The sequence below is a fragment of the Hemiscyllium ocellatum genome, chromosome 11 (assembly GCF_020745735.1).
Source record: "Hemiscyllium ocellatum isolate sHemOce1 chromosome 11, sHemOce1.pat.X.cur, whole genome shotgun sequence".
Taxonomy (NCBI): Eukaryota; Metazoa; Chordata; class Chondrichthyes; order Orectolobiformes; family Hemiscylliidae; genus Hemiscyllium; species Hemiscyllium ocellatum.
Genome location: NC_083411.1, coordinates 87,162,227 through 87,187,959, shown reverse-complemented (window position 1 = coordinate 87,187,959; position 25,733 = coordinate 87,162,227). Strand labels below are relative to the sequence as shown.

The window sequence follows — 25,733 nt, the reverse complement described above, 5'->3', positions numbered from 1 at the left end:
CCTATTGTCTATTATCTAAATGTGGTAGATTTCACAATTAACTGATGTGGGCTTGATTCCTATTCCATAAGATAGGAGTTGGGACCTAACCTAAAGTGGAAAGCAATGGCAAACCACCATTTAAAAAATCTACCTAGAAAACAGCTCAGAATGAAATATCAACAGACAATAAGCCAATGTGCAGGGTACAAATGAGTGAATGTTCTAAAGCAATAGTATTTTAATTCAAAATTAAACATTTTAAATTGGAGTTTAAAAAGATACAAAATTCATTTGCATAAAGAGAAATAAAAATGAGGGTTTTGGTGTACAATCTAGATTGACAGTCAAATTTACCAACTGTTTCATGAATTTTCCATTGAAAATTTATGCCTCACCTCTTCAAATGTTATTTATATTTCATGTCTCTTTTCAAGCAATGAAGGAAATCTCCCTGCATCCAGGTCAAAATTCATTCTTATTCATTAAAACTGACTAATTGGTGCTATATCCCACTGCGGTTTGTGGCAATACATTGTTTGCAAAGTGGCTCACATATTTCCCTACATTTGCATACTTTCAAAGTGACTCAATAGTTGTGAAGTATTCGGAGATGTTTGAAGATTGTAAAAGATGTCAAGTAAATTTAAACTCTTTAATACAAATTCTTTATTACCGAAAACAAAATTTGAACATCCCAAATTATCAAAAGGGAAGCAAAAATCACAAGTTGCTATCAAGGGACAGAAAAAAATGAAAACTATTAGCAAGATAGTCTCACCTTGGACCAAATATTCAAACATATGAAAGGAAACACTAAACGAACTTAAGATCTAATTTTTCTCACTTCCGATTTCCAGCAATATGCTCACAATCATTCACTCAATTATCTGGGTTGCTAACCATTTCACAATTCATTATTTCACATTGCATGTCACAGCTAGTCAGAACATTAATTTTCAAATGCATGGGATTCCAACCAACAGAAAACGCTGAAAATACTCAGATCTGGCAGTTCCTGTGGAGAGAAAATCAAAGTTAATGCTGAATAAGGTTCTTCTTGGAATGACATTCAACTTAAAATCTTAACTGTGTTTTTCTCTACTTGAATTATAGAAGACGTTCAGTTAATCTTGATTTAAGATCCATCTGAAATTTTTGAAAACCATCCACAACTATTGAATTTTTGCAACTTAAAGCTTTGAGTATCACAGCCCAGTATAATTTCCAATGAGGTGTCATGGAGAAATCTGCCACGAAGTAGTGCATGAACATGGTCAGTTAATTCATTTGTCTTCTTTGTTTAGCGTGGGATAAGACCAAGAGAGCAAAAAGTGTTTCTTTTTAACAAGGTCCACATAAAAAGAGATGGAATTCAGTGCATGAGCATATTGCCTTTAAAACCATGCCCTAGTATGCTGCATCTTAAAACACCATACCAGACAACATATAATAATTCACATCTTGAGTAACATTAACTTAGATACATAAAATAGAAAGAACATTGAACATTGGATGAAAATCTTCCAAACAACAGAATTTGTTAGACAATTTTAAACATTTTTTTCATTAATCTGTAATTAAGTGTCCCGAGAAAAGTTGAATTTTTCAGCTCCAAGGGAAAGGCATATCTTATTGAGAAAAAAATATCAATCTTTACATCAAAGGTCGACTTTTTCCTCATATGCACACTTGCATGTGGCACGTTGACTATCCAGATAGGGTTTGCATCCCAAATGCATAACTGCATTGAAAAGCAACTCTACAGCATTGTCACAGGCTACAAAAAGATAGAAAAAATAGATTAGGTTTCTTCTTTCGAGTAACACTATATAAAACCATTTGCAACCAAAAATAAGTCGAAAAAAAAAAGTAGATTTTGCATTTCTACAGTATGATCATGGTTTTAAATAATCATACCTAGTTGCAGCTAAAATTTCTCATTTGGTTTTCTCTTTGGAAGATTAACATGAATTAAATAAGATTTTGTATTCAAAAGGGCAGCTCTTAACACAACTTTCTAAATTATGGCTCAGTAATGTAATGGGATAAAAAATATTGTAATGATATGCAGAATTTTCTTTATTCTTGTACAAAATGTGAACCCTGATTACATTGGCCTCCCAACCCTAGCTGCCCTTGAACCGATTGATCATTTCAGAGGACAATTAAGAGTCAAACATATTGTTGGTTGAAGTTGCATGCAGGCCAGACTGGGTAAGGGTGGTAGATTTACTTTTCTAAAGGACATTAATGAATCAGATAGGTTGTTATGGGTAGCCTCTTTATTTCAAATTTTATCTGGAAAACAAATTTCACAGTCTGGTGGGATTCAAGTCCATGGTCCCAAACCAGAGCATTAGAATGGATCTCTGGTCAGTGACATTACTGCTACATTACCATCTCCACTAACGAAAACAGTACTCTGCTTTTTTTAAAAAAAACTTTGAAATGACTGCCTTCTTATCTACTGCAAGATCTTGGGCAAAACGTCTATATTGTTTTTGGCATAAACACCAGAGAAAATATATCAAATTAGCATGTTTTTCCCTATTGATCACAGCATTGGGTCTAGGAGTTGGGAGGCCATGTTGCAGCTGTACAGGACAATGGTTGGGCAACTTTTGGAATATTGTGTGCAATTCTGGCCTCCTTCCTAGAGGAAGAATGTTGTGAAACTTGAAAGAATTCAGAAAAGATTTTACAAGATGTTGCCAGGGTTGGAGAGTTTGAGCTATAGTGAGAAGCTGTATAAGCTGGGGCTATTTTCCTTGGAGCATTAGAGGCTGAGGTTTATAAACCTTAGAGGTTTATAAAATCATGAGGGGCATGGATAGAGTAAATAGACAAAGTCATTTCACTGGGCTGGGGGAATCCAGAACTAGTGGGCATACGTTTAGGGTGAGAAGCGAGAGATTTTAAAGGGACCTAAGGGATAACATTTTCATACAAAAGGTGGTGAATGTATGGAATGAGCTGCCAGAGGAAGTGGTGGAGGCTGGTACAATTATAACATTTAAAAGGCATCTGGATGAGTACGTGAATAGGACGGGTTTAGAGGGATATGGGCCAAGTGCTGGCAAATGAGACGAGATTAATTTAGGATATCTGGACGGCAGATTGGACCAAAGGGTCTGTTTCCATGCTATACATCTCTATAACTCTATGAACTAATTCATTCAATAACAAAGACAACAATTCTTGGAACCTGCCCTGTCCCTCAAAAGACTGAGTTTTGTCATAGTTTTGCCAATAAAATTAAATTCTGCGTGCTCTGCCGTCGATATTTGATATAACGAAGATTCAGAATTCATAGATTTTGGTAAACCTTACTTAGGCAAACCTTTGTGTGAGATCTTTTAAGCTTCTTCACCCCAGCCCTGCTATAAATACTTTTACACATTACTTTAAATCCATTGTAAATTATGTTCCCATTGCATCCTCAAAACAATGTACAAAGCATGATCCAAAAAAACTGAATGCATAAAGATCATCGTCACTGTATCCTGCAATGAAGTACGTGAACAAAAGTGACAGAAGACAGATCAACCTGCTCTTCAGTGTTCCTCCCTCCAGTCTAAAACCCAATAGTCAGACTTAGATTAGGAACACAGTTAGTGGAGTGACATAACAAACCACAGATCCTCTCTTCCACCCCAAAGGGAATTTTATGTCGAGTAAGCTATATCTTTGAAATTCTAAACAAAATGTACATGCTTCAGCAATATATTATGTCCCCTTACACCATAGTGAAAAAAAAACAAAAAGGAATGAGTTAAGTTTTTCTTTAATGGAATTATTTGGGAACTTATTTATTCATTTTCTCAACTTTTCCTTTGATTGATAGCATCACCTTTCTGATTTACTGTATTACATATGCTCAAAGTAATTGATGTAATGATGCAACAACATTTGAGCTAAGGATTATTTTATCTAAAGTTAAATCCTTAAACTATTGGACAAAAAAGTATTTTTAATTGCAGTAAGCTCTCAAGCCAAATTCTTTACTTCATGCTGAAACATTTACAGCATAGGTATAGGACAAAAGTTCAATGAAAGTCAACAATATCAGGCTTGATTTGATGGTAGTCCATTTCTCTAGAATGTGGTTCCATTCCCATGTAAGTGATCTGACTTACATTGCCATTTCAACACCATACTGACACATTGCGAAGGTGTTTTTCCAAAGGGATGTTAAAACTGGGACTCTGTCTGCTCTTGCAAATTGATACTTAGATTTTTTTTAAAATCATAATTTGAAGATCAAATATACTCTTCTCACATCCCAACCACATTTACTCTTCAAATAACATCACCAAAAGATTAGCTGGTTTATCTCATTACTGTCTGTGGAACCTTGCTGGGAGTTAATAGACTGCCAGGTTTGATTATAATGAAAAGAAAAGCTACACTTAGAGAAAACATTATAAGTGTGGATTAGTTTGGGATGTCTTGGAAGATGCGAAAGATTCTGTAAATGAAATATCATTCTTTATTGCTTTATAATGAACTGAATGCCATGTAGGGCTGAGTGCAAGAAATTAAGTTATATTATCTTTTCATTTTCAAAGCAAGGACATTACATTCAATTAATTCACAAAGGGGGCTTCAATTTTGTGTTTTTAAAGCAAATCAGTGTGAGAAGTGGGATTTCATTTAGGGAATCACTTGCCCAACTATGAACATTGGCAGAAGGACTGCTTACTCCGTGAAGTATGTTCTATTTTGTGCTGCAAGCCATCATATTGGATGCTTTGGAGGCATTAGCCTCCAAATAAACCTGTTGGACTATAACCTGGTGTTGTATGATTTTTAACTTTGTCCACCCCAATCCAACACTGGCACCTCCAAATTTTGGTTGAGCAAGACATTCTATAATTACTAACCAGTAATATGGTCCGATCACACCCTGAATATTGCATCTAGCTTTGTTTTGCAAGAAACAAGAGATCACTTCAAATACTGGCATCAATGCAGAGAAAAGCCACAAAGATCAGGGAGCAGGGAGGGCACAAGTTCAGATTATAAATGTCATTTTGGACAATCATATGGAACTTCTTCACTCAAACACTGCTCAGTGTGTAATGTGTTTGTCAGATAAAATAGCAAGAAAATAAACCTGAAGTCAAGAAGGGCTTATGCTCGAAACGTCAAATTCCCTATTCCTGAGATGCTGCCTGGCCTGCTGTGCTTTGACCAGCAACACATTTTCAGCTGTGATCTCCAGCATCTGCAGACCTCATTTTTTACTCAGATATCAATCTTCACACTGATACAGAAATAAAGTTCGGTATAGCATGGAATGTTTCCTAGTTCAAGTGCAGAAGTTGCTAGTATTGGATAGAGGGGAATGCCAGATACAATCCACTGTTTCATTAAATTGGAGTTGATGATACAATACATATCACAAATATTTGCAGGTTCTTGTGGCTATTTTTTTTTTAGAAAGCATTAACTTTCCACCTGCAAGCAGTGAACATCAAATAATTTAGCTGCACCTACCTTGTACAGTTGAATCCATTCCTAATGTTTTCTGTACATTTCTGCAGATTGTGGACAGACAATACTGAAACACTTCATCACAGTCCTGTTTAGCATTTCCACAAGTATCATAACAACGATCATGCTGATTGCAACACTTCGTCATAGAAGGGATTCCCACATCTAGCTATTTACAAAGATATATGTAAATATGTATGACAGGTGATCGCAATATCTCAATAAAATCTGCAGTCAACATTGATCAGCACTGAAGTTAGAGAGTATTGGCCTTCATTATGTTCAAAAAATTGGGCAACTGTTACTCTTTGGTTCATTTCTCAGGACATAGATCCAACTAATCAGAGTCACCTGCCCGATTTAAAAATTGAACATGGCCTTGCAGTTAACTGTCAATCATCATTAATTGCTGCATTCTCCATGTAATTCCTTGATCAGAGCCAACTTTCCAACTAATCAGGATGTGGACTCACAGTCTAAATTTGTACTTATCTTTGAATTGTTCAAACAAGCAAAAGCTGAAGACATTCTACCGAATGCCTTTTCTCAGTAAGACTCTCTATATTAATTTACTATCATGCTCAAAAAGCTAATCATTGACTGTATCCAACAGCTACGACCATCAGAAGTGCTGCACAGTTGCTATAAAACGATAGCGAAAACAAATAAAGATTTAGCTTTTGATTTATTTAATCAATGTGGTTGTTAGACTCTCACTTCTCAAATTCTGCTCTACCTTTAAGCCCAACTTACTCAGTTCTTGTGCCCCTAGCATGAACAGAGTGTCCACACTGCTGGAAAATTGAGCTAGAGCACTTTATGTGAGCACAAATTTGTGTTGAAAGCCAAAACAAGGCACTCCGGAATGGAACAAAAAGCCGAGCTTCTGGGTCTGTCCCAGAGGGGAGGGAAATGCCAATCTGCCCACAGTATAAATCCAACATGTTAGGTAGTGGGGAAACCCCAACCATTGATTAAAACCTGTGCTTTTAATTCTGATACCAGTTTTCAAATAACTGTTTAGCGGGGTCTAAATCAGAATAGATTTTGTAGGATCCTTACCTAGAACTAGGAATGATAGTCAGTATCTTTTAATAACAATAGCTTTTGGAGAAAAATACAGCAAAATAGTAGTAGAAAAGTAGATTTGTGTTTCCTCACAAGTTATGGATTGCCCAAATAAGTACAATCAAATGCAGATTCAACCAAATTTTATGTCACAAATACTTGATGTCATCACTAGCTTGGGAATAAAACAATTTACGCCTTCAGCTCATCTTGCACAATCTCAGTCTCAAAGAACATGGAAAAGATGGCATTAAACTTATAAAGAGCATTGGAGCTTATAGTCAGCAATGTCCAAACGACAAGGATAAAGGGAATTCCTGTGTTATTATCTGCCATTAGGGATGTTCCTAATTAACTCTCAGTATTTAGTCCCTTTGATAAGGACATGAGGTGAGATTATCCCTTAAACTGAGTAAACAAAAATTTAAAAACCAAATACCTGAGAACCTTCAAGCCCATGTTTCAAGTTTCAGAAAGAAACAAAAAGCTTGTGGGGTAGCCAAAAAGCATAGAAGAAATGTTCAACAACAATAAAAACCAGAACAGAAGAAAAGGCCAAAGCTAGATAGTTTGTTGTTAGAGACAAAATATTAGTCATGTTAGTGGTCTCTCGGAAGCCATTAAAAGCAAGGTTCACTGGTCCTCATCAAATCAGAAAAAAAACTCAATTATGTGAATTATATCATGAGTAGCAGACATAAGACAAAAAAAATTGCAAAAAATATGTTAATGTAATACCAGGATAGAGAGTGTAGAGAGGAGTAAAGTGTACTTAGAATAGTGAACGAAATAGGTAAATGAAAATAAATATCACAATTGTAGAATGAATCAGAAATTAAAAATTCAAAAGTTGACCCTCAATCATCAATTTGATAAAATGGAAAGTACCTAAAGAGGTTATATGGAATTTGATACTATCTTCCAGAAAACAATTGAAATGACTAGAAAAGCTATTATGTCTCAAAAAGATTTGTGCAAATAGACCAGGAGAAAATATATTAACATAAAACAACATTTGCACTGACTCATTTCAAAGAAATTAACCGAAATGAGGAAAGAAATTAAATTCCAGATAGATAATGACACTATTGGCCTGAGTGATAGTAGCTGGAGCTCACCTGTTGTGATGGTGCTGAAACTGGGATGGATCACAAAAATTCTGCATTCCCATCATGATTACAAAGTTGGACTTGCATTAATTCAAATTTGACTTGTTAAAAGGATATTGACAATTTCCTTGCACTGACAGGGCCAAAGAAATATCAACTTTTTAATAGATGGATTTTGTCAACAAGTCTAACCATTTAGAATGAAAAATGCACCAGTTACTTTTCAACAATTAACTGAAAGAAATTTTCACATTGACCTGGTTATGTTCAGCTAAACTGGGAAGAACAACTGTATCAAATGAATGACCTTTTAAACTTAAAAAGAGCAAAAATGATCATAAATCTGGCTAAAAGTGTACTTGCCAAAGCAAAACTGACTTACTTGGGCCATACTGTGGTATGAGGACAAGTAGTACTAGAAATGTTAAAATTTGCGTTACCTTGAATATTCTCGACAACAAAACACAAAATTCTGAGATACACTGACAGGAGTTAATTTTGTTTGCATTTCATTCTGAATTTCAGCATTATTAGTGGCCTCTTTAACAAATTTATTGAAGAACAGGAAGAAATTTTAGTGGACAAGGGAATGTTCAACAGTAAAGAAAGAACGTTGCACCGACTACAAAAGTTTGAAGTTTACATATTCAAGAAATCTGAAAAGATTTACTTTATATGGACTTCAACCTTTTAGATTGTTTGGAGACATTGCATATCAAAAACATTAAGACTCCTTTCTTGATATTGTAGCTATACAATGAAAAAAATCATTTATTTGGCTGGCAAGGTCAATATAGCAAATGCTTTGTCAAGAATAAATATTAATGAAACCAATACCATGATCAAATTGCACTAGTATAGGATATGATTGCATGAAAAAATGTTCATGTAAAGTTAATAAAATACTGTTGATGTGCCATAGAAATCATGCAAAAAACTTATTGATGAAAAGTGAAAATGTCTCAAGGATATATTTTCAGGTTTTCTTTTGTGGAGGTGTGATGGATGATGTATTGCATGTTATATTTTTGGATTTTGATTTCAGAATAGAAACAGATGAATATAAACCAGCTGGAAGATTTTTTTTCTGTTGAAAAGGTGCGAAGTCCCTGAGAGAATGCCTACAGTGTTAATGGAGAAAATGGTTAACTTATTGGCTTTATGACATACAGAGTAAACACATTAAGACAACTAGTTTAGTTTTGACTTCAAAATAGAAGGTTCAAGGTTTTTATTCAGATGCCAGAGGTCCAGAATATAGAAACGCTTCTCCTCACAGGTGAATCAACTCATTTCAGGGAATCAATCACCTCAGCAGAAGAGGTTTCTGGACTGTGGAGCTTTCAAGCTGAAAGAATTTGAATAGAAATCCTTAGGTTGTTAAAAGTGAGGAAGTTTGGGCCATCAGAACTACAAAATATTCATGTCATCAGACTTGGAAATAAACTGTAAAATTGTCACTGCAGTTCAAGAAAAACAAACAAGAAAATCAGTTAATTAAATATTTAAACAGCTGATAGAGGAGTGATTTTTTTCTGGGAGTGAGTCTCTTAAACACATGGTTTTGGAAAGCAGGTTGAAATGTTTTGATTTTTGGATTGAGATTGGTCTTCTACATAAAATCTTTATTTCTTTGTGTAATCAACTTTTGGTCTATTGCTAACGAACATTAGTAGCATTGTGTAAATTTATTTCAGTGACTAAAAACCATATTAACCAACCGCAAAAATTAAGTGTATGATCTATCAAGCCAGTATTGGGATCTGACTTGTCCATTTTCCCATCAGCTGGGATCTTAACATAACATACAAATATACTCAGTCTACTGACTTTGCTGATATGCAACAATGTCAACCTGAAATAACCAATAAAACATCCTGTTCAGCAAATTTATATTGTTGCTTAGTGAAACCATTGAAGCATTTCATTCATTACTGAAATTTAATGAAATTAAGAAGGATGCAAGATGCAAATCTTTGACAAAGTATTACTTACATGAACTCCAAACATCGGAGAGCCACATCCATTGGGTGGAGGAAGCTTATAATTGGAGCGAGGAGTTGGCTTAGATCCTGTAAAGAAAAATAGAAGTTTAGTATGAGCAATGTTTGAGAAGATTTGTAGCTCAGGTTGATGATACAAGTATATAAAAGTTAGCTCGCTGAGCTTGAAGGTTTGTTTTCAGACATTTCGTCACCACACGAGGTAACATCATCAGTGACGGTCTCTGGTGAAGTGCTGCTGGTATGTCCCACCTCTCTAATTTTAGGTCTTGGTTTCTTAAGGTGGGTGATGTCATTTCTGGTTCTTTCTTTCAAGGCAAGGGTCTAAATCGATCTGTTTATTGATGGAGTTCTGCTTGGAATGCCATACCTCTAAGAATTCTCATGTGTCTTTGATTCGCCTGTCTGAGGATGTGTGTGTTGTCCCAGTCAAAGTGGTGTCCTTCTTTTGTCTGTATGTATAGAAACTAATGATAGTGGGTCATGTCTTTTGGTGGCCAGTTAGCGTTCATGTATCCTCGTGGCAAGTTTCATGCTAGTTTGTCCGATTCATGTTTTCTTAAAACTCTTACATATAACATAGACAAAGGAGAACCAGAGAATGTGCTGTATTTGGATTGTCAGAAGATTTTTGATAAGTTCTTGCAGGAGGTTAATAAATAAAGCTGGAGCACAAAGGATTTGATGAAACGTACTAGTATGGATTGAGAACAGATTGATAGACTGAAAGCAGAGGGTAGGAATAAACAAAACACTCTCAGGATGGCAGGCTATTACTAGTGGAATACCACAACTATCAGTGCTAAGTCCATAGCTGTCCATAATACATATAAAATCAATGATTTGGATGTGGCGATCAATTGTATTACTTTTGATGATACCAAAATGTGATGAGGATACAAGGAGGCTTCAAAAGAACTTGGACAGGCCGAGTAAATGGACTAGAATATGGCAGATACAATATAATAAGATCAAGTTATTAACTTTGGACTGAAAAAAGCCAGAATATTTCTAAAGTTGTAAAGGGTTTTGGTGTCCAAAGGTGATCTTAGAGTCATGATATTTTCATCAACCTGTTTAGATGATGTTGTGGTTCTGTTCGCCGAGGTGGGAGTTTTTGTTGCAAACGTTTCTAGCTGTTACTAGGGGACACAGCTTAAATTAAGGGGTGGTAGGTATAGGACAGATGTTAGGGGTAGATTCTTTACGCAGCGGGTTGTGAGTTCATGGAATGCCCTGCCAGTAGCAGTGGTGAACTCTCCCTCTTTATTGTCATTTAAGCAGGCATTGGATAGGCATATGGAAGTTATTGGGCTAGTGTAGGTTAGGTAGGATTTGGTCGGCGCAACATCGAGGGCCAAAGGGCCTGTACTGCGCTGTATTTTTCTATGTTCTATGTTTCATCCCCTTTCTAGGTGACATCTTCAGTGCTTAGGAGCCTCCTGTGAAGCGCTTCTGTGCTGATTCCTCCAGCATTATTCAGAGAACACACACCAGATCATCAACGCCACGCTCACAGGAATCCGATTCACGAGAGAGGAAGAAAAGGACAACCAGCTCCCATTCCTAGACGTGATGGTACAAAGAACACCGAATGGAGAATTCACAACGAAGGTATACAGGAAAGCCACACACACAGACCAAGTCCTGAACTATGAAAGCAACCACCCCAACACACACAAACCAAGTTGCATCAGGACATTATTCAAAAGGGCCACAACACACTGCAGCACACCTGAACTACAAAAAGAGGAAGAAGAGCACCTATACAAGGTATTCACCAAGAACGGATACCCTCGCAATTTCATCAACGGATGCCCAAGGGAAAGACAACGAAATGAGGACATGCCACAAACCCAAAGGACTGGCCACACTCCCATACATCAGGAGCATTTCTGAACTGACAGCCAGACTGCTGCGACCACTAGGACTCATAACAGCACACAAACCAACAGCCACCCTCAGACAACAACTCACCAGGACAAAGGACCCAAAACCCAGCATGAGCAAAACCAACGTAGTGTATAAAATCCCATGCAAGGACTGCACAAAACACTACATAGGACAAACAGGAAGACAGCTAACAACCCGCATCCATGAACACCAACTAGCCACGAAACGACACGACCAGCTATCCCTAGTAGCCATACACTCAGATGACAAACAACACGAATTCGATTGGGACAACACCACTATTATAGGGCAGGCCAAACAGAACAGCCAGGGAATTCCTAGAGGCATGGCACTCATCCACAAATTCTATCAACAGACACATCGACCTAGACCCTATATACCAGCCACGGCAGCGGACAGCAACTGACAACCGGAAGCGGCAGATTCAAACCAGTATAAATGCCGGAGGAATCAGCACAGAAGCGCTTCACAGGAGGCTCCCAAGCACTGAAGATGTCACCTAGACAGGGGACGAAACGTTTGCAACAAAAACTCCCAGCTCGGCGAACAGAACCACAACAACGAGCACCCAAGCTAAAAATCTTCTCACAAACTTTGTTTAGATGTGTAATGACACACCTCTGGAGCAGATGGAACTTGAACTTGGGCTCATTAATAACTGTACCAATGGCACTAGTAATAAGAAAGATGAAAATCTCCAGGCAGATGTTAAGGAACCAGAAAAAAACAATAGCAAGCAGGTCCTCAAAAAGCAGTAATTTCTGGATGACTTGTATTAATGTATTAATAAAGATCCAACTGGGAGATAGAGCTGACAAAAGTGTGGCTGAAGAGATGGCACACAAGGAAAATATTTACAGCTCCTGGGCTGCTGGGAACAGTTATGGCAGTGGTGGGACCAATGCAGACTTAAACATATTTGGAAACAGTTGTTGTGTGACAGTTTGCTGATTCTGTTGAGGAAGATTTCCACAAACCTATCGGGGGAATGGTGCCAAGACATAGCATTGGAAAGGAGAAGGTAGATACAGAAAAATACTGAGACAAAAAGCACAAGAATAGGAAGTTGCAATAGTAAGCTCAGACCAAGAAGGAATGCAATAAGATGCAAATTATGTTTACAGTGCACTTAGGTAGACAATCAAAACATGTTAAATAAGGTTGGTGAGACAGAAGCACAGGTCACTGCATGTAATATGCTATAACAGCAATACAAGACCGGTTTTAAAAAAGGCAGCTTTGACATTAAATATTCCTCAATCAATAGGATCCAGAAAAGACAGATAGAAAAAAAGAAGTGGGAGAGGGGTCAAGGACAAAATCTATTTGATGACAATTAAGCAAGCGTGAAATTGCGAATTTACTAGGCAGAATCATCCAAACTGCTCTTTGTTTTCCAATATGACAATGAAGTAGGATGCTTCTGTCAGAGCACGTCTGCTGCATTCACTTCTTTTCCTTTTCTTTTTCCCTTTTGTGTTTGCTTTTCTCTTCTTTCTTCCTGGCAACGTCCCAAATTGCTGGCCTCAGCGCAGATTTGAAAACGTCACCTCAATGCTGACCCGACAAGATGTCCTCTTGGCCCAGTGTGGCAGTCTCCCGGCCTGACAATCTCTCAACAGTTCAACATAGCAGTCTCTCAGCAGCCCGTGGTGGTCTTTTGACCCGGTGTGGCCTCAATGTGAGCTTCCAGCCCTGAGGTGATTCAAGGCCCAGTGCAGTGTAAAGGCAAGGTACCTTTGAGGCTTGGGTTGGAAAGACTGTTAGTTTGAACTTTTTATTTCTCTACTTTTCTAATTTACTCCTATCATCTGTAATGCTGGACTTTTTAATTTCTTTATTTTTAAATTTTTATCCTAAGAGCTTGTACTGAAGAATTTGTATCTAGGTGCCTTGTACATAAGATGGTGCCATAAGTGGCAACTTATAAATTTTTCACCATACCCATTTGAGTATGTGACAAAAAAGCTAATTCAATTTAATTCGATTCTTAGATGCTGACATTTGCCCAGAGGGCCAGAGAATTGCAATATTCTTCAAATCTTCAATCTTCAAAAAAAAAGAATAGAAGCCCAAGAAGTGCAGGCCAGCTAGTTTAAATGTGGTGGTGGAAAAGCTTTTAGAAATGATAATCTGGGACACAATTTAGAAGTTACCAGGACAATTGTGGATTAATTAAGAAAAGCTAGAATAAATGTTTAGCTAACTTGCTGAGAACTTTGAAGAAGTAACAAGGAGAATTGATGAGAATAACGTGATTGATGTGGTATGTACAGATTGGCAAAAAGGTAAATTGACAAAAAAAAAAGCAAAGCTGAATCCTACAAAATAAAAAGGTACAGCCACAGCAGGGGTTCAAAATTGGGTGAGTGACAGGAAATAAAGTAGTGGTGAATAATTGTTAGTCATCTGGAGGAAAGTATACAGTGGATTTCTCAAGGGGTCAGTCAGTCCTAGTAAAACTGCCTTTCTTATTAGTACACAAGGTGTGGCTCAATGTATATGGCACAATTTCAAAGTTTATAGATAGCAAAAACTTGGAAACCTTGTTATCTAAGATGGTCACAATACACCTCACGAAGTTGATGGAATGGGCAGACAAGTCATATATAATTTTGATGCAGGAAAGTGTGAAGTGATACAATCTGGTAGGAAGGAAGCAATATGAAGTAAAAGATAAAATACTAAAGGAATGGAACAGAGAAAGAATTTCTTCAAAAGGTGACAAAATAGTCAGCAGACAAGTGTCTATCAATGTTATTTAAATAGTCTACAGAAGACATTAGATAAAATCCCTCAGAAGAGGCCACAAGCTAAAGTTGAAGCTTGTGGAACTGAAGGTATTGATCTGGTTAGAAATCTGGCAAGTGGCAGGATATAGAGTAGGTACTTCAACTGGCAGGATGTGGGTAGTGTTGTGTCACAGGGATCTTTAATAGAATTAAACCATTCATCATATGTATTCACCATTTTGGTGATGGAATATGCCACACATCAAAACTTGTGATTGATTCAAAGATAAGTGGCACTGTTAAGTATTGCAGATAAATGTTTTAAATATATATATAAAATTATAAAAAGAGCTTGATAAAGTAGGTAGAGATCATGCTTCAATTATACAAAGCCTGGGTGAGATCACACCTGGTGTATTGAATATATTGAATACATTTATTCAAGTTGGCACAAAAAGAGTAAGAAAATAAGCAAAGGCCGATATTGGTTCCTGGAATCAGAAGTTAAAACGGTCTGTTTTCTTTTAAAGAATGCCATACCATTCACATTCACTACTTTTTCCTGGTGTGCAGATAAATTCCAGAATAGCAGAATAATGTAGCAGAATTAGCAATAAAAAGGTGTCACATCACTCATTACACATTATGAATAACAAATACACTTGTAACTGTCACTCAGACAGATAAAATTCCACACCTTCAGCACAAAACTTGCATACTCAACCAGAGGCAGTATCTCCCAAGTATACTGTACAGCAATTTCTACCTACTCCGCAGTTCTTTCAGAAAAACAACTTGCTGTGTGGGCAACATGAGTCTCATGGGCTCAGATTCATTATTTTTACATAACTAAGCAGGTCGGAAATCCTAACCAGCATGGCATTTTTCATTGCCTAGCAACAAGAGCTAAAGGCATTGCAGTAGGACAGTTAGCTCATCCGCTGACAGAGGAGTACAAGATTGAGAAAACAGGAGTTTTTTTTTTAAAAAGTACACTTCCTACAAAATGTGTTTTCTCCAGGCAAATAAAAAGTGCACCCCCCATACACATAAATTAAATCGTGTTTATAAACATCTACTAAAATAGTATACAGAACTTTCATTTATCACTTATTCAAGCATCAATGCTTTACAAAATGTTGCAAACAATGCTTTGTGGTTTCAATACAGGTTATAAATCATACAAAGCTGTACTTTTTAACCTTTGTTAATTATTCTACTCTTAACCAGGTCACTTTCTGTGTTACCGTGACCAACTTGGCTAAAGACAGGTAATTTCGAAACAGCTTAAAGAGTAGGAGAGGGATAAGTTAACAAACATGTAACCGGTCATTGCATTAAAAATATCTAACTTGGCTCTTATGATTATAATCTGTCTATTGTATCCTGACCAATCTGAATCTGTTATAATTAATCAATTGATCAGGATCAAGTGTATCTAACACTGAAAAAAAAAACAAAAGAACTGCTAGAAATCTGAAACAAAAATAAAAACAGCTGGAAAATTCAGGTCTGGCAGCAACTGTGGAAAGAGAAACAGAGTTAATGGACTCAAAACTGAAACTCTGTTTCTCTCCCATAGATACTGCCAGACCAACTGTGTTTCTCCAGCTTTTTTTTAATTTCAGATTTCCACATCGACAACACTTTGCAATATTTTAAGATATTTCACTAAAGTACTTCGTCCAACACATCAAATGTAGCATATGGTCTTATCTGAATGCACAACTAATTCAACTAATTGGTCAAGTTTTGCAACTTCGCCATCTCTTTATATAGAGCATCATCCTTCTGTGATGACCTAGTAACTCGGATGGGATAAACATCTCAAAATTGGAATAAATTTTAAATCAATCCTGACCTACTTTGCTTACTAGTTAAAACATGAGGTTTAGAAGTCACACAAACCTGACTCCCAACTTTAATTGTGTTTTTAATAGCACACTTCTCAAATTGCACAGTAACATCCAAAAAGGATCTCATCTGCAAAGACATTTCAACATAACTCCATCCATGCACCAAAGCTATCTTCTATCTAGTATCACAGAATAAAGTCTATATTCCCTCAAAATAAATTTCTTCATGGTGCATCTCTTGCAAATTCATCTTCCTGATTATTAGCACTGATAATGTCATTTCCAGGAGGATTTCTATCGCTAGTTCAGTTACATGACTGCAGTCTTTAATTCTCTATCTAATCTGAAGCCTCTGTAGTCCCTTCCACATTTATGTTGAGAGGGAATACCACTAAGGCATTTTCCGTTTATACTATTGGAAATTCTTTCTTGTGATCAGTTGCTGGACTCACTATAAATGCTTGTAAAGCTTTTTATTGCTTTCTGTTTTAATCCTATTCTGTCAGCCCACAAATCATACTTCTCAGGCATCACCCTGAACATTCAAATAGTATTTAAACCTGCTCATGGGCTGTGGAGGCCAAGTTATTGAGTGCCTTTAAGACAGAGATAGTTAGGTTCTCTAGCTATCAAGGTGATCAAGGGTTATGGATAGACAGCAGGAGGTTTGAGAAACTATCTGCTGTGATCAAATGGCAGAGCAGACGCAATGGGCCAAGTGGTCTAATTTTGCACGTTTCATATGGAGTCATGATCTTAACCCACAATTGCCATACTCCTTTATTCTGGGCCTTTTGGGAAGATAATGCAACCAGAATAGCCCCCTGGGTAATTGGTGTCTGGATGTGACAGCTGTCATGCGTCTTGATCTTTGTAATTATTTCAATTTAATTGCGAAAATGAGCCTGGACAGATTGAATGCCACATTTGACAAGAACAGTCTTATCACTCGTTTTTATCAGGACAATCTAATTCTCAATGACACTCAATAATAAACCTTCTGAATATAACTCTATTTCAGATGATTTAATGCAATGCCTAAATAAGGTGAGAAAGCTATTCATGTAACTTGGTGACAATTGGCTTTTTTTTTCTTACCTTATCACCCAATGTCAGAAAACCTAGTCTAATGCAGGTCAGAAACATCTGATGGCACATCAGAATGACTTGACTTGGTAAACTGTGGATTAATAGATTTCCCAAAAATAATTGCCTTACTTCAAAGAAAGTTTACTCAACAGCATTGATATCTCAGTAATGACGCATCAGAACTTACAAAATGGTTTACCCCTCTATTTTACATAGAATTAAAACATCCTAGAGACTTCAAAGTTTTGTAATTCATATACATTTTACGCACCATCGCTGCATTTGTACTTGCAGATCCCATCCTCTCCACCAAGTAAATCCAGTGCTGCATTTAGATACATATCAATTTTATGAATTCCGTTACGAATTGTTTTCAGCTTCCCCATCCAGTCTTTGTAGTATGTCACTTCTGAATGGTACCCATGACTCTTCAAAATAATTCCCACAAGCACATAGACAAGCAAATGCATGCTCAATGGAAACTCTGCACTGAAACTCTTTTCACTTCAAGTTTTTGGTTAAAATATAAAATACTATTGCAAAGGTTCATTGGCATTACAAATTTTAAAAATGGTCAGTTAGTGATTTCAGCATCAGGGTAATTTAGAGTATTCAGACTTCACTGGTTACTAAACTTTTGACTGCTGTAGATAGATAGTCCTGGAACAGTTCCCAGAAGAATGTCATGCTGTACAAGCGCCAGTGTTGGTCACATGGATGAGAACAGCAAGCCAAATTGGATGCAAGTATCACATCTGTTGCACTTTTGCAAATCTAGAATGGGGCAAGAGGAAGAAAAAGAAAAGAGGGCTTATGAAATCAAATTTATACAAAAAATATATTATTTAAATTCAAAGTTCAAATTTCATAACCACAAATTCTATTGGTTCATAACAGAAGCAAATGCTAGTCATTGACGTTGAACGACTGAAATATTTGCTGTGTGTTATGTATTTTGGCATTAAAAAGTTTGATGTTGTAAAAGCACACCACAGGGTATTAGATTTCCCTGTGCAATTACTAAAAAAAAAGCAATCTACTCCCAACTTTAATTCTTTATTACAGTAGCAATGATGAAACGAACAAACATAACTGAGTATAAGATTTGGGAAGTCATAGGCAAAAGTGAGGACCGCAGATGCTGGAAATCAGAGTCTAGATTAGAGTAGTGCTGGAAAAGCACAGCAGGTCAGGCAGCATCCAAAGAGTTGGAAAATCGACATTTTGGGCAAAAGCCCTTCATTAGGACTGAAGGCAGGGAGCCTCCTGGGTGGAGAGATAAATGGGGGGGTGGGGGAGGAAGGAAGAAGGTTGAGACTGTACAGGGCATTGGTGAGGCCTCTTCTGGAGTACTGTATCCAGTTCTAGTCACCCAGTTTAGGGATATTAAGCTGGAGAGGGTTCAGAAGAGATATACCATGTTGCCAGCTGTGGAAGATTTAAGTTATAAAGTAAGGCTGGATAGGCTGGGACTACTTTCACTGGAATGTAGGAAGTTCAATGGTGAGAAGTTTATAAAATAATTAGGGGTATACATAGAGTTAATGGTAGTTGCCTTTTCATCGGATGGGGAGGGATTTCAAAACTGGAGGCATATTTTTAAGGTGAGAGATTTTTTAAAAAGACATGAGGGGCAATTTATTTTTACACAAAGGGTAGTTTGTGTGTGGAATGAACTTCCCAAGGAAGTGGTGGTTGCGAGCACAATTACAACGTTTAAAAGACATTTGGACAATGTCATGAATAGCTGAAAACGTGTTGCTCGAAAAGCACAGCAGGTCAGGCAGCATCCAAGGAGCAGGAGAATCGACATTTCGGGCATGAGCCCTTCTTCAGGAATGAGGAGAGTGTGCCAAGCAGGCTAAGATAAAAGGTAGGGTAGAGGGACTTGGGGGAGGGGCATTGGAAATGCGATAGGTGGAAGGAGGTTAAGGTGAGGGTGAAAGGCCGGAGTGGGGCTGGGGGCGGAGAGGTCAGGAAGAAGACTGCAGGTTAGGAAGGTGGTGCTGAAACGTTCCGCAGAGAACACCTCTGGGACACCCGGATCAACCAACCCGTGGCTCAACACTTCAACTCCCCCTCCCACTCCACCAAGGACATGCAGGTCCTTGGACTCCTCCATCGCCAGACCATAGCAACACGACGGCTGGAGGAAGAGCACCTCATCTTCCGCCTAGGAACCCTCCAACAAGGGATGAACTCAGATTTCTCGAGTTTCCTCATTTCCCCTCCCCCCCACTTTGCCTCAGTCCCAACCCTCGAACTCAGCACCGCCTTCCTAACCTGCAATCTTCTTCCTGACCTCTCCACCCCACCCCCACTCCAGCCTATCACCCTCACTTTAACCTCCTTCTACCTATCGCACTTCCAACGCCCCTCCCCCGAGTCCCTCCTCCCTACCTTTTATCTTAGCCTGTTTGGCACACTCTCCTCATTCCTGAAGAAGGGCTCATGCCCAAAACGTTGATTCTCCTGCTTCTTGGATGCTGCCTGACCTGCTGCGCTTTTCCAGCAACACACTTTCAGTTCTGATCTCCAGCATCTGCAGTCCTCACTTCCTTCTAGAATGACATGAATAGGAAAGGTTTGAAGGGATATGGGCCAGGGAACAGGTAGGTGGGACTAGTTTGGTTTGAGATTATGGTTGACTTGGACTGGGAGGTCTGAAGGGTCAGTTTCTGTGATGTACGACTCTAAGACAGAAATCATGCAAACATACATATGAGCAAGGAGCAAGGGTAGGTCACTTGGCCCTTCAAGCCTGCTTCACCATTCAATAATATCATGGCTGATCTGATTTTAACCTCAGCATTACACTCCTGTACCTCCCTCATGATCTTTCATTCCCATGCATCATCAAATCATAAAAAATCTGATTCGCACTTCATCTGTCTGAAGTACCACAATTACTGAGAACACAGAACAGATTGGAGCATATAGATGTAGGACAAGGAGTAAATCATTCAGCCCTGAAGGCTGTTCTGTCATTGTATGGGATCAGATAATTCCATGCAATTGTCTTGACTCCACATCTCTTAATATCCTAAGCTAGCAAAAAGCAACTGATCTCAAATTTATACATGATAAATTCAGCTAACACTTACTGCTTCTTGCAGGAGGGAATTTTACAACGTGCGTGAAGACATGTTTCCTAACTTCTCCCCTGAACAGCTTGTCTCTGATTCTAAAGATCATGCTTTCCTAACATGAGTAGCAACCCAAAACAGATAAAGGTTTCCCTTTTAGTCTAACAATTATTTTCAAAATCCTAAATACTTCAATTAAATTTCGCTATATTCCAGTGGATACAAACCTAATCTGTATCATCTCTCATAAGCCAATTCTTGGAGCCCTGGTAATAGTCGCAGAATCACAGCTCTCTGAATAAGGATAGATAATCTGCACAATACACCTTCCAAAAACCAATATATCCTGAAGTGTGCTTTTCTGGAACTGTATTCCAAGTGTAGTCCAATCAGAATTTGATACTTCAGCAAAATTTCCTTCCTCTCCTTTTTATTCAGAGGACTAGAATTCAAAGGTTGACCTTTCATTACCCATTTTAATTATTTTTTGATCCTGTTCCCTGCATTTCACAGTCTACACACACAGACAACTATACCTCCTCGGACCTCCACTCATTACCTTCCCATTTACCAAACATTCAAATCCATCCTATTTTTACTCTGAATATAAATTTTACAACAGTCATAGAGAAGAACAGCACAGGAACAGATCCTTCAGTCCAACTCGTCCATACTGATCAGATATCCTAACCTAATCTAGACCCAATTTGGAGATGCCGGTGTTGGACTGGGGTGTACAAAGTTAAAAATCACACAAAACCAGGCTATAGTCCAACGGGGTAATTGGAAGCACACTAGCTTTCGGAACGACGCTCCTTCATCAGGTGATAGTGGAGGTCACAGGCCTCCAGTCTGGAAAGAACCCTCTGTCTTCGACCATTGAGCCAGTTCTGTATCCAAATGGCTAGTCCTCCCTGTTATCCATGAGCCATAGCTAATTTTACATTGAGCATTCAGTAATATGTCTCGGATTGGTAACGAATGTGGTTTTGAATTAAACAGTACATTCAAAAACAGTCTAGAAATGTCTATAAAAGCAAAACCAGAAGTTTCAAAATAGGAGTAAGTCAATTTTCCCAACTTCATTTTACAGTGTGAAATGTCCATTTTTACACTGAAGACTATCACAACTCAAATTATGGCTCTCCCTTCATTTAGCCTGCTCCACACTGAATGATAGATTTGATATAAAATGTTTACCCTAATGTTATTAGATTTTTGCTCGAGATAAAGGATGTGAAACACCTAATGAGGCAATAAAACAAAAAAATTAAATAAACATTTGTTTCCACAACCAACCTGCTGTCTCTGGTCAGAAGCTCATTTTGCCCCTCCTCCGTTGCTGCTATCAATCAGGCCTTTCAGTAATGTCATTCCCACAATGTAAGCCTTACTGCCTAAACTCATTTGCCTTCCAATATCTTGCTCATTTTCATGTTAGGTTTTTAAGTTTATTTTTGTTTTTTTTTGTCAATCTGCCTCTCCTCGCCCTCCTCCTGAAAGACCTAGACATTTCACTATGTTAAGGATAGAACAAAAGTCTTTTTGATTCCTCTTGCCCGCTCCCATTTTTTTTCCAAAATGACCACAGTAGTTCCACATCTGAATCAGAGAGCTGCGTCACATAATCTAAACTGACACTTCAGTGTCACATTAAGAGGGTCCTGCACTTTTAAACATGCTGTTTTCGGAACAAGAGTGTACAACTGAGATTTGTTATCACAAGTAGATATAAAAGATCCCATTGGCCTGAAGAATGTCCGAGCTAACAATGAGTTCTCAACTAGCATTACCAACAAAAACACATTTACACCAATATTACAATAAACACTTGCACCAGAAACATAAATATGATTAAGAGGAAGTGGTGGAGGTTAGTATAATTGCAACATTTAAAAGGCATTTGGATGGATATATGAAAAGGAACAGTTTGGATGGATATGGGCCGGGTGCTAGTAGATGGGACTAAATTGGGTTGGGATATCTGGTTGACATGTATGGGTTGGACTGAAGGGTTTGTTTCCGTGCTGTACATCTCAATGACTCTAAATATATATCTAGCCTGTTAAACATTCACGTTCGAGAGACATTGCCATGTTCAAATCAATTGCTCTACTATTGCCTCCTACACTGAATACAGTATACATTGAAAACACTTCATTAATTTTTAATGGGGCTATATATATACTCAAGTTTCTGAACCTAAATCTCCATCAAAATTAACAATATTATGTCTGATGGATAAGGATTGATTTGAAGTCTGGGATGTCCTCTGGGGCACGTATTGGAACAATTGCAAATATTCAAAACTTGAGGTTGAACAAGGGCTGAAGGGAACATTTAAGGATCCAGCGCCCTCAAAATAGCGACAAATAGAGCTCCTCTGCCCACTGACGTTGGCTGCAGCCCAAGATAGCTCAAGACCTTAATATAAATTCTGTACAAAGATCAAGAAACTGGAAAATTAGACTGAATACATCTGGTCTTCTGTAGAAAAGTGACAATGCACTGCAACTGAACTTTCACCTACACCCAAAACATCACTGAATACTTGCTGTTGACATGGCAAGCAATACCCATCCCTATTGCATTGAATCCAAGGGTATTAGCACTACCAAATATACTGTCCCTGTTCCGAATGGGAGAGAAACTTCCCAATTTAATTCCTTATTTTCTCTATGGAGGGTCACTCTTCAAGAGATTCTAGGTAACTTTCACACCATCAAATTCACCGTGGGATTCCTTCAACAGGCAGCAATTTAGAGAGCTAATGCATTTGTAAAAATACTTGTGTATTTGAAGACAAAGGCTATGAGGAGAGAACAGGGTGGTTGGATCACTTCTAGTTAGTTCTAGCTGTTACAACACGGGGTAACCCCACCTCCCCACCCCGCTAATTTTAAACCAGCAACACAGAAAAGATTTACCCTGTTCGGTAATCTGTGAAAATTCGAGGGGCCAAGAACTATTTAAAGTAAAAATTAACAACTTTATTTCTTGAAGTATAACAGAGAATAATTAGCTAACAACTATTTACAACTCCTTCCTCTAACGTATTGTTTACTTTCCCTTTATAATACTAGTCCAATAAAACCCACGATTAAGATTTACCAAAACTTCAAATTTCGAAACCAGGCAGCTGTTGAATCTTCCCTTTATGTCTCCTTCTGGAGATTTTCTTCTTAAGATTTCTCTTTCACAGGTCATTGATTGATAAATGTACCTTTAAGAGAGCTGTGTTTCGGGCAGTCTGTACATGCTGGTAGCTTGGCGGTTCTCTCCCAACTGTTCACGTCTTCCCAGTCTTATATCCCCAAAGCATTGGATTGTGTCATTTGCTGTTAATATTGCCAATATACTAAATTCAAACTTGATTGGGGTTTGGTTTTTTTGGGGGGTATAATTTAAATTGATGGGCCTAATTCAAATTTGTTTGTGTCTCCAGGCAACTACCTACCCTAGCTGCTGGACCAAAGGATTACATTATATCTTGTTCAGAACACTTAGTGCTGTCAGGTAGTTCTGCTAGCTTCTAACTTTCTTAAAGATACAGTACACCCACATTTTCACAATACAGCAAAGACCATAATGGACCCAACAGCTTTTGTGCCAGCTCTTTGCTATGGTTCCATAATTTTAGGTTTTGGCAAACTATTCAGTTATGAGAAGCATTACAATCATATTTCCAACTATGTTTATTACCATGATTGTTCTTACCATAAACACAGCCTGAATTAATGGAGCACAATCGTTTGCAAAATCTTTATAATTAGATCCACGAAAAACAATGTTCTAAAATTATATTGCTGAGTTGAAAAATTATCACTTGTTTATAACCTTCTTCTTGACTTTAAATCATCTCCTTCCTAACACTTCTCTTGATTGTGTCTAATCTTGTCTTCATCACCTCCTTACTTATAGATTCATACAGCATGAAAACAAACCCTTTGCTCCAACTCGTTTGCACTGCCCAGACATCCCAATCTGACCTAGTCCAAATTGCCAGTATTTCTCCCATATCCCCATAAATCTTCCTATTCATATTACCATCCAAATGCTTTTAAATATTGTAATTGTACCCAACTCCACTTTTTACCTCACTTCCTCTGGCAGCTCATTCCATACATGCACCACTCTCTGCTTGAAAAAGTTACTCTTCAGGTCCTAAATCTTTCCTCCTCACCTTAAGCTGATGTCCTCTAGTTTTGGGCTCCTCCACGAGAGGAAAAAGACCTTAGTCATTCTTCCTAACTATGCCGCTCATGATTTTATAAATCTCTATAAAAGGTCACCCTTCAGCCTCAAACGTTTCAGGGGGAAAAAAAAATCACATTTGTAATTTCTTTGTCCATAATACCTAGTTTAATTGTTTATCCTTCACCTGAGTTTGGGGCACAGCTCTAGCTAGGAGGGGTTCTGGAGGTGTATGCAGGTAATGTGAGTGGCCCCTCTTGGGGGGGGGTGGAAAGAAGAGTCTCCCATCAAATATTTTTATATGTTGCAATTGGTTTAGTTTGTTGGTTTTTAGTAGACGTAGTTTTTGAAAGTATTGTTAGTGCAGTTTTAGTGTGTGTATTTTTTAAAAATTCTATGAGCCTTCATTTATTTACACTCAGCGCACTGAGGTTGGGTTTGTCCTTTTAGGGGTTCAAGAGTTGTCATCGAGGGATATGGCGAAGTGTCTCCTCAAACCATGCACCTGGAATATCAAGGGGAGTCACTCGCTGGTCAAAACAAAAAAAGAAGTACTTTCGAGTATCAGGAAGGAGATGGTTGATATTGCCCTGTTGCAAGAAACCCATCTTGATGATAAAGACCACTTCAGTGAGCAGTCAATCACATTGCTGTAGGCTAGCCGAGGTGAGGATGGCAGATTTCCTTTCCTGAAGGCAGTAGAGAACCTGATGAGTTTTTAGAAGAATTGATTATGGTTTCATAACCACAAGTCCTAAGACAAACTCTCAACTCCACCAGCTGGGATTCAAACCCGTGCCCCTGAGCATTAGCCTGAGCCGCTCGATTACTCGCTCAACATTGTGAAAACTACAACACCATCTGTCCGAGTTTACGCCCAATATAAATGTATATTGTTATTACTGATTACTTTCATTTCCTGGTTAAAAGTTCAGACTGAAACAGCTGCAGGGGCACCTGACTCAGCATCATCACCGCTCCCACTCCAAACACATAGAGAAAGCTAACATTTGTGTCCACAATGAAAACACTTTTCCTTACCCTGTAACCCGCAGGAAAAGCTACAGTCTCCATTACTCACCCTGCTCACAATTCACACTCAATCCTAACGGGAGATTGTCTCGTCGCTGTTGGTCCTTCACTTAGTCGGCGCTGCGTGATGACGGCAGGAGCTGTCTTTTTTTTCCGCTCACATAATTTTTTT

The 25,733-nt window shown here is 38.1% G+C and overlaps 1 protein-coding gene across 3 annotated transcripts; it reads right to left on the bottom strand.

Annotated features, from left to right (window-relative positions):
* Positions 1–326: 326 nt before the first annotated feature.
* pla2g12a (phospholipase A2, group XIIA) lies at positions 327–25,706 on the bottom strand. Of its 3 annotated transcripts, XM_060832667.1 has the most exons (6): positions 25,611–25,650; positions 19,650–19,810; positions 17,521–18,023; positions 9,651–9,727; positions 5,482–5,647; positions 327–1,759 (listed from the first exon to the last, which is right to left on the bottom strand). In XM_060832667.1, exons 3-6 carry the CDS (start codon positions 17,717–17,719, stop codon positions 1,641–1,643), a joined length of 561 nt encoding a protein of 186 aa, XP_060688650.1. In that variant the 5' UTR covers positions 17,720–18,023; positions 19,650–19,810; positions 25,611–25,650; the 3' UTR covers positions 327–1,640. The 3 variants fall into 3 exon arrangements, with proteins under 3 accessions (XP_060688650.1, XP_060688648.1, XP_060688649.1); XM_060832665.1 differs by lacking the exon at positions 19,650–19,810 and having other exon boundaries at positions 25,611–25,706; XM_060832666.1 differs by lacking the exon at positions 19,650–19,810 and having other exon boundaries at positions 25,571–25,634.
* Positions 25,707–25,733: the final 27 nt, after the last annotated feature.

What these genes read in the sequence shown, in the direction of transcription:
- pla2g12a (XM_060832665.1), bottom strand. Translation starts at nt 17,719, where the DNA reads ATGCATTTGCTTGTCTATGTGCTTGTGGGAATTATTTTGAAGAGTCAT. An exon ending in CAAGTACAAATGCAGCGATG is followed by an intron (nt 9,728 to 17,520) that starts GTGCGTAAAATG and finishes TTTTCTTTACAG; the next exon opens with GATCTAAGCCAACTCCTCGC. An exon ending in CTCCGATGTTTGGAGTTCAT is followed by an intron (nt 5,648 to 9,650) that starts GTAAGTAATACT and finishes CTTTGTAAATAG; the next exon opens with CTAGATGTGGGAATCCCTTC.